At 39.4% G+C, this 14,174-nt stretch overlaps 1 protein-coding gene across 1 annotated transcript in view; it reads left to right on the top strand.

Moving 5' to 3' along the window:
* TERF1 (telomeric repeat binding factor (NIMA-interacting) 1) overlaps positions 1-14,174 on the top strand; it is a 25,238-nt gene that overhangs the window by 1,144 nt on the left and 9,920 nt on the right. The window contains exons 2-8 of the mRNA XM_009891967.1: positions 8-54; positions 3,775-3,870; positions 6,071-6,201; positions 6,873-6,959; positions 8,318-8,467; positions 11,585-11,691; positions 12,938-12,981. Coding sequence (XP_009890269.1) covers positions 8-54; positions 3,775-3,870; positions 6,071-6,201; positions 6,873-6,959; positions 8,318-8,467; positions 11,585-11,691; positions 12,938-12,981 — 662 coding nt within the window. The remainder of the gene's footprint in view (positions 1-7; positions 55-3,774; positions 3,871-6,070; positions 6,202-6,872; positions 6,960-8,317; positions 8,468-11,584; positions 11,692-12,937; positions 12,982-14,174) is intronic.

The raw sequence follows: 14,174 nt of genomic DNA, 5'->3' as shown, positions 1-14,174 counted from the left end.
ACTTCAGGGAGGGGAGCGCGGCGGAGTTCCGGCGGTGGGGGAACGTGGCGCAGGGTGAGGGACGGCGGCGGCGGCTGGTGGTGTCGATGTTCTGAGGGATCAGGCACTTGCGGCACTCTAACAGCTCTGACAGCGGAGTGTCCCGGCAAAGCGTGAGGGGCAGCGTTCTATAGCGCACTCTTTATTGTGCTAAAGTGTTGACAGTGCTTCTGCGGTTACTTCTTGGTCTATATAAGTGGGTTCCATACGCGCGTGTGGCCTCCTGGTGGTCGTGGTCACTAGCGCTGAGGAGGTTTTCAGCTCGTTTGAGGACTTCAGAAGTTTCCTAGAATACAGGGTAGTCTCCGGAGGCAATTTAATGGTATCGGCAACATTTGCATATGGTGGAAATAAAACAGTCAGTGGGGGCTGTATTGTTGTTTGCTGGTTTAATCCACCCGTGTTTGAGTTTAGTGTGCAATGGCAGCTCTGCTGGAGTAGGGTCACAGTTTTGGGGAATGTTTGTGTTTTGGCTGAATGAGACCAGGGAGGGAAGCAAACGGAACTGCTCCCAGAAAACAGTGGTTACTGAGGGGTCAGGGAACCTCTGATCTTTAGGTTGCTGGTTTGTTTCTGTCTCGAAGGACCAAAACCATGATGAAGTGCCATGACCTGTGTTGCAGAAGTTGAGAGCATCTCCCTCCTCTGAAGGGGAGGAGTAAAAAAGAGCATCTGTCATTCGTTTTAGTGGCCAGCCCAGCCCAAACCATGACAGGGGTGAGGACTTCTAGGTGATTAGGTGAATACAGTCATTGGTGTTAATCTATCATCTTGATTCTGTGAAGCTTGAATGTATACCATGGTTGCCTGTATACCATCAACAGTTAACTGAAGCTGAGGCCTCAGATGCTGAGAGTTCAAGGCTACTGAAAAGTTGAAGAGTATTTAGTGAAGACATGCAAACGTGTTAAAAAACAGAACAGAATTACTTAAATACACTGAGTTCCTTGAGTTTATATTCAGGATTATGGTAGAAGACTAGAAGTATTTCAAGGAACTGTAGTCTAGCAGACAAAGGGGGTGACTAAATTTTGAATGGAAAAATATGTAAGAAATACTTAAGAGTTAGGATTGTTAACAGCTGGAAGCAAATGTCTAGGTCCCAGATAAATTTGATGGCTTTATGATGGGTTTTCTGTTAGAAATAATCTTCCTGAAGATACCAGGTTAGAGCTTTGGGGGATATTTTTTGTGTGTGTGTTCTTGAGTCAAGTAAATGCGAGAGTATGCCTCGTTTAAACTTTCACAAAGAGCGGAATACAATGGCATGCAGAATTATTAGTGAGATTAGTATGAGAAATTGTAAGAGATAAGAAATCTAAAGATAACATAATAAAGTACATTGAATGGGGGGCTGCTAGATTAAATTATTAATGGTGCTTCTCTGTGTTTGGCCTTGGGACTATGGCTCGGTGGGAGAATTGTACTGAAATTTCAGTACTATGTAGGTGGGAAGAAGAGACACTGTCAACACAGAAGGAGATTGGAATATCTCCTGAGAAGAACAGGAAGACTTTTGAGGACCGTATTAGTAGAAACAATGAAATAAATTGTACAGGATGCAAGGTCATGTAGAACTGGGAACTAATAGCAAATTTGAAATTTGTTCCTGCTCTGTTCAGCCACAGTGAAAGAGTTGGGCATAGTGGTGCTATAAGGTTACAAAGTCAGAGTGTGAAAGTCTATGGGAAAAGCTAAGCACAGTAATAAGGTTGCATCAGAAAAGTGAGTGGGTTTTTTTTTTATAGAAATACAGAACTATTACTCTTGCAGATGTCAAAATGAGACCCTACTGAAATAATGATGGGCTGCCAACAAGGTGGGTCAGTTCAAACTGAAGCAAGTGCAGAAAGGTAGGAGGGCTAAGGGAACAAGATAAACTATTTTATTAGGAGATAAATAATATTTCTGTGTAGCTCAGTACACTGCCAAGTAGAAACAGCTAGGGTACCTGGGATTAAGGATTTAAAGACAGCGTGGCAGGGTTACATGCCTTGCCTACCTTTTCCTGCCTTGACAGGATATTATGGTCTCTATACCCAAACTAGCTTGTGTAGGTATCTACATGGCAAGGAACTGGATTTCTAGAATTTCTAATGAAAGGCTAAGACGAGATACATTTGAGTGGCTGTAGGGAGAAAAGCTGAGGCACTATTAACAAACAAATTAATGGAGAAACTGCCTTGGGGGTGGGGAGGGAAAACGGTCTAGAAAAGATGACTAAGGCTGTGTCTCTTTCTGTTTGTTGCCTTACTTGTGAGTAATTGCTGCTAAGGACCTGGTATCCACACAATAAACATTTCAAGGTTTCTTTTTCTTTGGACTAGCTCTAAAGGAATTCAATCAGTGTTCTCAAGACTACTCCATTGTACAAACCAAGCTCAGAAGTTTGCTTTAAAAACAACTGCTCTGAATTAAAACACTGCTGTACGTGGACCTTAAAAGCACAGAGAAAGCGGAAAGTTATCAAGCTGCTTGCTGAGATGACCCCTTTTTGAGTTGTTCAGCTACAGTATTCTGCCTAATCCCAAAATTTCCAAGCTCTGGCTCCATCTTCAGGGCATGATGATGGTGCTTATCTCTTATCATTGAACCCATACTAACTCTTTCTGAAAAATTATCTGCTGTGGAAGATGCATGAATTTGCAATTATTATGAGTGGCACTTCACTGCTGTTCTAAGCAGTGTTCTTTTTCTACTTCATATTTTGACTGTAGGAATTAAAAGCTTTTGTATCACCTGTCCACCCTGAAGCGGTTGTAAATGTGTTCTTCCAAGCCCAAATGACAATATCCTGCTTGATGTTAGTTTTGGTAATCATTTGGGACTGTCTAATTACTTTGTAACTTAATGCTTATCCATTGTTCGTAGGAGATGATCATATAGCATATTATTTGCTAATAAGCAAATAGGCTGAGTACTTCTGACTAAATCAATGTGTTATGTGCTGTAATTGTGTCCTTGGAGAACTTGGGGGGTCCTGTGCTCCAGAATCCTGGCTTTTGCTAGGCTGACACTGAAATGTGTACATAAACACTTCCTGAATTAGGGTGTTCAGTCTGCAGCTTAGACAAGTCACTTGACACGTCTTCACTTTTCATTTTGAATGTTTCTGTGTTATGTTGTGAAGACAAATTACTATATCCAGCATGTTAAAAGATGAAGTTCACAGTAACCAGCATGATGGAAATAATCTCATGATGGCTTCCATTCTAAAATATGTATAATCCTTGTGACCTTCCAACCTTGTGAGGAGATTTGCATTTCTGACTAAGCTCTCCTTGTAGCTTTTACTGCATTTGGTCTGTCAGTTGCTATAGCAACATGTGTTACCAGTCTGCATGTGGCTCATGTTTTGTGGGCATTCCCCATAAATGTTCTCTGGAGCAGACAGTTGTCTCTAGTAGTACGCTACTGAGCAAAACAAGACTTCATTTATGTACGTGAGATACCACGGTCTACTCATTTGATGAATATAAGCCTGTGATGCATCTTACCACTTCTAGGTTATTGTTGTGAACTGTAAGAGGGATAGGTTTTTCTGGTCAAATTCTTAAAGGAGATTTAAGTTCTTTTAATGTGGAAGAATATTAACTGAATGTGCTTCATCAGTTTCCTAATGTATTAGAAATGTAGTTGATTATTAAAGTCTGGTAACACAGTGTCTAGTATGTTTCTAGCCACACTGTGGCAGTGCTGGAGCAAGACTGACTTAACTTTTCTCTTCTTTTCCAGCTCTTATTAAGGGCCTCTCCAAAATACCTACACATCAGAAAAGAACAGTGTATCTCTGTCAGCTTTTGATAAGAATTGAAAAAGGAAAAAACCTTGGTAAATACTCTGATTTTTTTTTTTAACTTGTTTAAATAGATTTGCATAAACTTGCACAGAGGTGTATTAGGTAGGCTTTCACATAGCTTTTACTGTACACATATATATATAAAATAAAATGGCTGAACTCTACATTTTGGCATGTCTATATTCCAAAAGTGACTGAGCTGTGTGCAGTACTAGTATTATTCTGTGCTGACTTATTTAGCTGCTTTGAGTTTGAGTGACTATATGCTTCTTAAATTACAGGTCTTGTTTTGCCAGAGCAGCATCAGCAAAAGAAACATACTGGAAAAGATCGACTAGCTCTTAGTGAGCAATATTTGCAAGATTAAAGCACAGAATATGTTTCTTTTTGCACATGTAACTCTAGAGGTCAAAGTGGGACAGACAGTAGGAATGAGAATATGGATGAAAAGGATGACTGCCCTTGTTTCTTGCAGAAGGCTGTAAAACTTTCATCTGGCAGCAGGTCCTTAGGACTCTTATTCACTACCATGTCTCCCATTTGTCTGTATTCACAACTTACTGGTTTAGCCAAGCTGATTTTGCTTCCATGCTCAAGTTTCTGGAGGACTTAACTTTCTTGCTGCAAGTTTTCACTGCTTGATAAAACTCATTGGAATTTATGGACTTCAGAAAGCAGTCTTGCCAGCATAAGCATGGAAGAAAAAAGTGTATTCTAGCATAGCAGTGCCACAAAGCCTTATTTTTGTAAAATGTAATTTCTTAAGTTGCTTGTCAGGTAATAACACTCTTCTCAAGTTGAACTAAATCAAGAATCAAATTCTAATATTTAAAATAGTTTGTCATATACAAATTATGAAACTCTTCTGGTAATGCTTTAAAACTATATTATTGTATATAACACTTGGGAAGATGACTTCAATGTGTGTTTTTATCTATCAGTGTAGAGAATGACCTGTGTGGTGAGGAAGACTGCGTGTGCTTAGTAGGTATTACATCAGATGTAGTTGCACAACGGACATGGAAAGCTAATATATTGCATGGTAGCTTTTCTAATTCTTTTCCAATTATTAAAATATTTAACCTGTACTGAGCCTTAAAACAGAGTAGGCTGTTTCAAATGCCAGATCTTTGAGTTAAGAACTTTGGTTTTCATATTAAAGTAAACTTAATATGAAGTGTCACATTACTTGATTGAAACAATAATTAGAGAAACACAAAAGTGTATTTTTTTTAATGTGTATGTGTACATATAATGCTATTTAAATTTTTAGTGTTTGTCTTTTACTCTAGCAGGTATCATATTTTTTATATTTACAGTGTTGCTTACCTTCTGTCTGAAAAATACTTACTGTAAGGAATAAGAAGATACTGAGAGAGACTCTGCTATGATGTCATATAAAATGAAGGAATAAGTGAGGTGGTAGTTCAGTGAACATCTTGAGCTAAGCAGGCAGTGCCATAGGAAAAAAGCAGTCTTGTGCACCTGCCAGCTCCTACTGCATCTGTTATGTTGGCACAGTCACTTGTGCAGATGTGCAATGACCAGACTAGGAAACTGTTTCTAGAGTGTTGAGGGGATGGTTATTTGGCTGCGCTAGACTTCTGCCAGAACTGGTTACTGATCCTGCTCGCTGGGAGTTTACACAAACCTTGGGGCTGGCACAGTGGTACAATGACATGAGCAGTTGCTTCTGCTTTTTCAGTGACACTCCTGTTTTAAGCTGTTTGAATTTCCCTCTCTGCTTAACTCCTTCAAATATAACAAAAAGTGAAGACGCTGAAATATAGATGTAGACTCAGGGGAAAAAAACACTTAGGATAGGGGTTATATTACAACATTAACAGTACCAATACCAAATGTTTTGATATCTGATGCCAAGCTTAATGTAAGAATATTATTAATGCCAACCCAATGATGCTCAACTTAGCACTAGTGTAAGTGGTATTTGATGTGTCTACTAATTATTGTTCACTTAATCCCCCTTAAAAATGCAACAGTAATGTTATTAGCAAGGGTAGGAAGAACCAGTCTCTCTGAAAAGAAGGCAGTTACTTCAGGTCTCTTAAACACAAATGAAGGGAGAGACTAAAAATTATTTGAGGAAAAAGGAATTAAAATTATGTATAGTACATATTACTTGATTGTGTGAAATAATGTAATATATTTAGCTTTATTCGTTAAGTTTTTAAAATATCTTTTTTTCTGGTCTTCTCCCCTGCCCCCTGGAAGAATGCCATTTTGAAAATGATCCAAGAATTTCACCTTTGGAATCTGCTCTGTCTTTCTGGACTTTACTTGAAAGGGAAGAAGTTAAACTGGAAAAGCTTCATGAAGATATTCGTTGCTTGATTCAAATTCAGGTCTGTGACTTATGCAAAATGCTTCAGGATGCTGCCTATTCATTCTGCTAAAACAGGGCACCTTTTACAAAAAGCTAAGGCTATTACCAGGCTGAACTGAATTTTCTAAGTTTGTTGTATTTTCAAGTACAGAGTAAATAGATCTGTACAGGGGACCTTTTCCTATCTAAATTGGTTCCTGTTTGTCCCAGTTCAAAATTTTTTCAAAAGCTGACAATCTGTAAAAAATACAAGAGATCAATTTCAAAACACTAGTATCTTGAGCTTTAAAATATATTATGAATAGCTTTTTTTCTTTTTCTTAAAAATAATTCTTTGTATTAGAAGACTTGATTTCAAAGAGAAATGTGTAAAAACATGTTGACAGCTACTGGGACTGTGAGTCTTTCAGGGAAAGATGAAAGCAATATTTAGTAGGTAAGTATGGGACATTTTGCATTAATAAGGCTCCTTTTAAATGCCTGATGGAGAAATTTTAGGCCTTTATACATGAGGTTTAATATTACTTCAGAACTAGCTGTTACAACTAGGTAATTGTTGGTAACCCTTACATGTATAATGCTCTGGACTTTAGAAGTCTTACACAACTGTAAAAGTGTGACTTCTCTTGTTTTTTTCTGAATCTCAGGTGACATGTATTTCAGCATATCTTGTAACTATATTTGTTGTAGATTGTAGCAGTCCATATGGAAAATGGATATTTCAAGGAGGCTGCTGAAGTTCTTGAAAGGCTATTTACAGACTCGGAAACAGATAAGGTAGTAACTTGCTTAACTTGCATTAAGCTCTCTAATTTTTGGAGGAGAAGAGGGGAATAGGTTTCCAGAGCTATCAAATGCTACCTGCATAGCTTCGTCCTAATTACTGCCTATGCAGTCACTTATACACCTGTGGCACTTGAAAATACAAAAGGAAAGTTGTGGCTAGAGGACTGATAGAAATAACGGGTGATTTGGGGAAATGAAATGCTTCTGTCACCAGTTGTTCTTCACTGTGGGCAGCATCAGTCCGAACGTTATCCTCTTTCCCACTTCATATGAGGAGTGAGGTGTCGTACAGATTCTGGGAATTTGATATTGCTGTTTTCTCAGAGCAAAGATAGCATAAACATGCTGGTAGAGACATAGTAACTCCCTAATAGTCAGTCTGCTGACTTTTTCTGAACCATTGTAGTGCCCTCTATGTGTCATCTCTGTTGATTAGTGTTTTAAATACTGAAGTATCACAGAGAAGGAAAGCTTATTGGCATCTGTAGTATAGAGTGGATATTATTATGCCTCTATCTGGAAAAGATAACATATGTGGGTCTGGCCACCTCCTGGTTTGATGTCAACTGCCTCATTCAGAAAGATGCAAGTTTGAGTGCTTATTTCTTTAAAATAATAGAAAGTGCACACACCTCAATTTGATGAGTGGAGAAAAGAGCAAAAGAAGGACTGCAGGCAAAAAGAAAAGAATGCAAAAATGCTGCCTTTATCTTCCTCTGGTATATTAGGACACATGTTCTATGTAAACAGTAGCATGGGTATAACTTGTTTTTCAGATACACTCTTCATTTAGAGGACTCAGATGTTTGGAAAATGTAGGCTGTGGTAATAGTATACAAATTCATAAATAAAAATGCAGCCTGTACACAGTAGTTAATTCTGGGCTAGATTGGTCTCTGTAAGATTCAGAGTGGTTGGTAGACAAAATGTGAAGTTTTATCAGTAAACGCTTAATGCTACTGTACTGAATAGTCCTTTTCCTGAATGCTGTAAACCCCTTTCCATGGCAGTCTTTTTGAGGCAGCAAATGAAAAAGAGAACCCAGTAATGAGTGGCCTTATCTAGGTGTGTTTGCTCCATTGGCAACCCTTCTTTCAGTGTTATTTATAAAAGGAATGAAAATGAGGATCTCTGAAAAGGTATGCCTAACCATTTACTGAGTGCATAAAGTAAACTCCTGGTATTATGCCTAGTTAACTGTAGAACCCCTTCAAACTGTAGCATGAAGCTCTATAGGCATATTCAGAAAACTTTGTAATCATGTTTAGTTTTGTGTATGTCCTGTTTAGCATAGATGTCAAGTTTACTGCAGGATATATTTGTGTTGTATAAAGCTGTGCTTTTCTTAGCCTTTAAGGGTGAAGCTGGCAACTGTAATTAAAAGCAAGGATCCATATGTTCCCCTTCTCCAAAGCTTCAGTTACAATCTTTTGACAAGTAAAATCAAGTCTTACATTGAACTTTTTATGAAAGAAAATGAAACTAACTTCTTAATACAGGTATGTCAAAACTATTTTTAAAACTTATTTCAAAAGAGGTACCTGATAAGATTGAATACATTTATACTTTCAAGGCAGTTGTTTAGACAATATTCAGTTATTGTATTAGATGAAAAGGAAGCTTTATTTTCCTTTAGATTATCTTATTAATTAAAAAAAAAAAAGGTTGAATATATGTTTAGGAGAAAGTAGGAGTAAGACTACCCTAAAATATCTTCTGTGAATGTTTTTTCCACAACTGTTTTGATTAGAAAAATAGTTAAGAAAAAGACATAATTGGGCATACACTAATGACAGATCTCTTTAAGAGAAGCAGTTGTGATCTGAGACTCCGTAGAAGATAGTATAACTACATATTTAATGTTTATTCTGTTTAAATCTATATGACTTCTCATACTAAAGCTAAAAGATCAAGACCTGTTAATTTGGCTAGAAGCTTTAGGAATGTCAGAGGATTTAGAAGATAGAAAACTATTATTACTGTTTCCCTGTAAATAAAAAAGCTTCTTATAAACCATCTTGCTCAGAAGTGATTTAAAATTTACAAGAACAACATTCCTTCTGCAGTTCATCTTCAGGAGGATTGTAAAGAATTTCTCCTATGTTTACTTCCTATAAAAAAAATATTGAACTACTCAATTACAAAAGCACAAACATCTAAAGGTAATAAGAAGCAAATTATAAATAAACAAACCTGAAGTTCCTCTGGGGTTTTCATTTTCTTACCAGAAAGAGAGACTAGAGAACATACTAAATGCATTCAAAGTATAGTACAAGGAATACCTTTTAATGGTTTCACTCGGCTGTCAGTTTTCAAGGCTATTTCTTTGAATCTAAGAGGAGAGAGATGGAGGTTTGGAGGTTTTGGAGAAGGCCCCAAACTCCATCCTAGCATGCCTAGGTCCTCTGTGTTGCACCCCCAACTGCCTGCACATCCATCCTACTGTCTGCACCAGTGTTGCCAATCTTACTCCTGAAATCTTTACATTGAACTGAGTTACTCTGGGACATGGAGGAGACAACTTTGTGAAGAGTTCCCACTTCTCTGTGCAATACACATAGCTGTTTCCCAGCAGTGTACCCTGTGTTCTCTACAGAAAAACAGTCTAGCTTTAACTGTTAATCTCTCTTCTCTTTCTTCTGGTGCCATATGTAGAAATATAATTATGGAATAGTTTGGGTTGGAAGAGAACTTTAAAGGTCATCTAGTCCCACCCCCCTGCAGTAAGCAGGGACGTCTTCAACTAGATCAGATTACTCAGAACCCCGTCCAACCTGACCATGAGTGTTTCCAGGGATGGGGTATCTACCACCTCTCTGGGCAACCTGTGCCAGTGTTCCACCACCCTCATTGTAAAAAAAATTTCTTCCTTATACCTAGTTTAAATCTACCCTCTTTTGGTTTAAAACCATTACCCCTTGTTCTATCGCAACAGGCCCTGCTAAAAAGTTTGTCCCCATCTTTCCTGTAGGCCCCCTTTAAAGTACTGAAAGGCTGCAATAAGGTCTCCCCAGAGCCTTCTCTTTTACACCTACCCTGGTGTAACTTGAGGCCGTTTCTTCTTATCCTGTCACTTGTAACTAGCGGGAAGAGGTCTACCCCCACTTCTCTACAACCTCCTCTCAGGTAGTTGTAGAGAGCCATAAGGTCTCCCCTCAGCTTCCTCTTCTCCAAGCTAAACAACCCCAGTTCCCTCAGCTGCTCTTCATACAACTTGTTCTCCAGACCCCTCACCAGCTTCGTTGCCCTTCTCTGGACACACTTCAGCACCTCAAAGTCTTCCTTGTAGTGAGGGGCCCAAAACTGAACGCAATGCTCAAGGTGGGGCCTCACCAGTGCTGAGTACAGGGGAATAATCACTTCCCTAGTCCTGCTCACCACACTATTCCTGATACAGGCCAGGATGCTATTGGCCTTCTTGGCCACCTGGGCACACTACCGGCTCATATTCAGCTGGCTGTCAGCCAACACCCCCAGGTCCTTTTCTGCTGGGCACCTTTCTAGCCACGCTTCCCCAAGCCTGTAGCGCTGCATGGGCTTGTTATCACCTAAGTGCAGGATCTGGCACTTGGCCTTGTTGAACTTCATACCATTGGCCTTGGCCCATTAGTCCAGCCTGTCAAGATCCCTCTGTAGAACCATCCTACCCTCAAGCAGATTGACACTCACACCTAACTTAGTGTTGTCTGCAAACTTACTGAGGGTGCACTCGATCCCTTTGTCCAAGTCAGTGGTAAAGATATTAAAGAGAACTGCCCCCATTACTGAGCCCTAGAGAACACAGCTTGTGACCAGCCACTAACTGGGTTTAACTCCATTCTCCACCACTCTCTGGGCACGGCCATTCAGCCAGTTTTTTACCCAGTGAAGAGTACACCTGTCCAGCCCATGAGCAGCCAGTTTCTCCAGGAGAATGCTGGGGGAAATGGTGTTGAAGGCTTTACTGAAGTCCAAGTAAACAGTATCCACAGCTTTTCCCTCATCCACTAAGCAGGTCACCTCATCATAGAAAAATATCAGGTTTGTCAAGCAGGACCTGCCTTTCATGAACCCGTGCTGACTGTGTCTGATCACCTGGTTGTCCCGCATGTGCCATAGGAATGGAGGAGAAATAATCTTAGTTTGTAGCTAAAAGTTTACGTACAGCAAAGGTTATGTTGTGAGCCTAAAGTCTGATTAGACATGCATCTTCTGAAAGTGTTTTGATCCAGCCGTGCGCTGCAGAACTAGGTGAACTTGTGAGGCCTGTCAGCTTTCAGTTTCTAATTTAGTTATAAAAAACAGACTTTGGAGTACTTTGATAGTATTTGCAGTCTTAGTTAATTTCTGCAATGTATTTCACACATCTATGTGTTCCCTTATTTCTGTGTGTCCATATAAATATCACTTGCAGCTACAACTAAAATTTCTCAGAGTTATTAGCTGATAAAGATCTTGATGGATTTCAACCTGACACGCTACAGTTGTTTTGAAATTACTTATTTTAATCGTAATACCTCTGAAGGGTCTGTGAAATAAGCACTGTTAGTCCTAACAGAAAGTACACATTAATCTTAGTGTAAACTATTACCTTGGTGCTGGCTTTAATTCTAAAGTATCAATTCCATTTCTTACAGGCAGCTACAAAACAAGTACAGTCTAAAGGACTGGGAGCTACAGCATTGCAAAACGAAAGTGTGAATGTCAACGAAAACCACAAAAGGAATTTGAAAACAAAACAAAGGTTTGTATTAAGCATTATACAGCTGAGGGACATGCTTGGACAGTAACTTGAAACTTGTAGAACTAAGAGTAAGAAGGAGGAAGGATGTTAAATTCCAAACTGCTGTTCAATAGAAAGTTAACTACAAGCACATTCTCTATTTTTAAGTTTTGGCTTTTCTATGGTTGTTAATTTTGGCATTTACATCAGATAGCTTGGCATTACGTTTAAGTACTTTTAGATGCACGTTTTTCAGTTTAAACAGCTGTCAGTCTTGTAAATAAAAACATAGAAATACTTCACTTTTTTTTTTCTTTATGCTTGATTGAGCTCCTTTTAGTTGTGCCTTCCTAATTTCAGGCTATGGGTCATCTGGAAAAGAAAGAGAATAAGGAAAGGGAATTACTCTATTGCTTTTTCCTTGCAGCTAAACACAAGATTTTCTTACGTAGTGAAACTCATGTGATGGGAAATACTTATTTTGCTTCATGATTCTGGCAATGTGAACCCGCAAAACAATTACATGCTTTTCTAAGAAGTACTGGTGGAACTTAAGCCTGGTTCTATCCCCCCACCTTTGACTTTATTTTGAAAAATACTAATATTGTAGGTTTATCACCACTTGTTTTTCATGCAGAATAAATTGTAGTCTTTAGCTGATGGAGCTTGTATTTCTGCAGTTTTATACTTGGAACTCTTGGCATCATTTAGTTATGGAAATTAACTGATGCAGACAGAGTATACAGGAAGACAAGTCATTAAACGCTTTTTTAGGACAGCTCCTGACACAATCACATCTGAGAGGTATGATGAAAGACTTGATGAAAAAACATATGAAAACAATTCCTAGATTATAAAAAAGATGTGAAAAAAAAAACAGATGTGCAAAATGCCTCATGTCTTCAACTTAAATGTGTAATACCTTGTGTATTTCTCTTCCAGGTATAGGGAGGCAAGGTTAAGAGGGTTAATGGATTGAAGCAGTTAGTGTTTGCATGCCGCTTTATGTAGAGAAATCTTGGGATTTTCTTTCCTTTAAATATTGTTGAATCACATAAATGGTAAGTTGCTGCTTAGGAAGTTGTTTGGGTTTTTTTTTTTGGCTTGTTTTTAAAGATCAATGAAAGACCAACAGAGTATTACAGATCAGTCACCTGGAGACATAAAAAGCCCTGCAGTAAGGTAAATTTTGTGTTGTTTTTGCTCTTGGTCATAGACATTTCATGAAGTTCTGTGTATTTTTACGTCAGTTTTGTGTTCCTTGCAGGCCTCATTCAGGATGGAAACACGGAGTGAGCAATGTTTTTCAGAGTGAGTATTAGCTTATTTTTACACTTTGAAAACAGTCAGGTCAAACACTTTCTCCCTCCCCCCGCAATAAATGGGCTGGTGTTTAATAACTGCTATCCAATGTGATTGGATTACTATAAAAATGATTGTGGTAGAAAAAAACTCTCCCAGGTGTTGTGTGTGGTTTCTGCACAAACGCAGATTTGGTGGTTGCTACGTTTAGGAAGCTATGAAATGACTTAAGGTTCTCTGGCAACTCATTTCGCAAAATCATTCACTATTTTCTGGTTTCCTTGGGGTTTTATTTGCTTTACTGGGATTTATGGTACTCTGTGCAAAAGAAAGTTGCCAGAGGAGTATTGAAACTTGTCTCTTTCTGACTTCTGATTGAGATAACTTTGAGGGGAAGGAACTAAAGAGGATAGCTGATTGGAAAAAACAAATTGTAGTGCAAAATGCACAAAGTTAGGATGTTTGTGTGTCTTCCTGGTATTACTTTCTAAAAACTTACAATGTGAGTTATATAACCATAGAATCATAGAATGGTTTAGGTTGGAAGGGACATTGAAGATCATCGAGTTCCAACCGTCCTGCCATTGGCAGGGACACCTCCCACTAAAGCAGGTTGCCCAAGGCCACGTCCAGCCTGGCCTTGAACACCTCCAGGGATGGGGCCTCAACACCTCTGGGCAACCTGTTCCAGTGCCTCACCACCCTCAAAGTGAAAAACTTCTTCCTAACGTTTAAATTAAATCTACCCTCTTCCAGTTTAAAACCATTCCCCCCGTCCTATCACTACATGCCCTTGTAAAAAGTCCTTCCCCAGCTCTCCTGTAGGCCCCCTTTAGGTACTGGAAGGCCATAGTAAGACCTCCCCGGAGCCTTCTCTTCTCCAGGCTGAACAGCCCCAACTCTCTCAGCCTTTCCTCATAGGAGAGGCACTCCAGCCCTCTGATCATCCTCGTGGCCCTCCTCTGGACCCACTCTAACAGGTTCATGTTCTTCTTATGTTGGAGGCTTCAGAGCTGGATGCAGTACTCCAGGTGGGGTCTCATGAGAGTGAAATAGAGGGGCAGAATGGCCTCCCTTGACCTGCTGGCCACGCTTCTTCTGAGGCAGCCCAGGATCTGGTTGGCCTTCTGGGCTGCGATCGCACATTGCTGGCTCATGCTGAGCTTCTCATCAATCAGCACCCCCAGGTCCTTCTCCTCAGG

The sequence above is a fragment of the Charadrius vociferus genome, unplaced genomic scaffold (genome assembly GCF_000708025.1).
Source record: "Charadrius vociferus isolate BGI_N301 unplaced genomic scaffold, ASM70802v2 scaffold15, whole genome shotgun sequence".
NCBI classification, from domain to species: Eukaryota; Metazoa; Chordata; class Aves; order Charadriiformes; family Charadriidae; genus Charadrius; species Charadrius vociferus.
The sequence above is the reverse complement of the archived record's forward strand: the minus strand, read 5'-3'. Positions and strand labels throughout refer to the sequence as shown.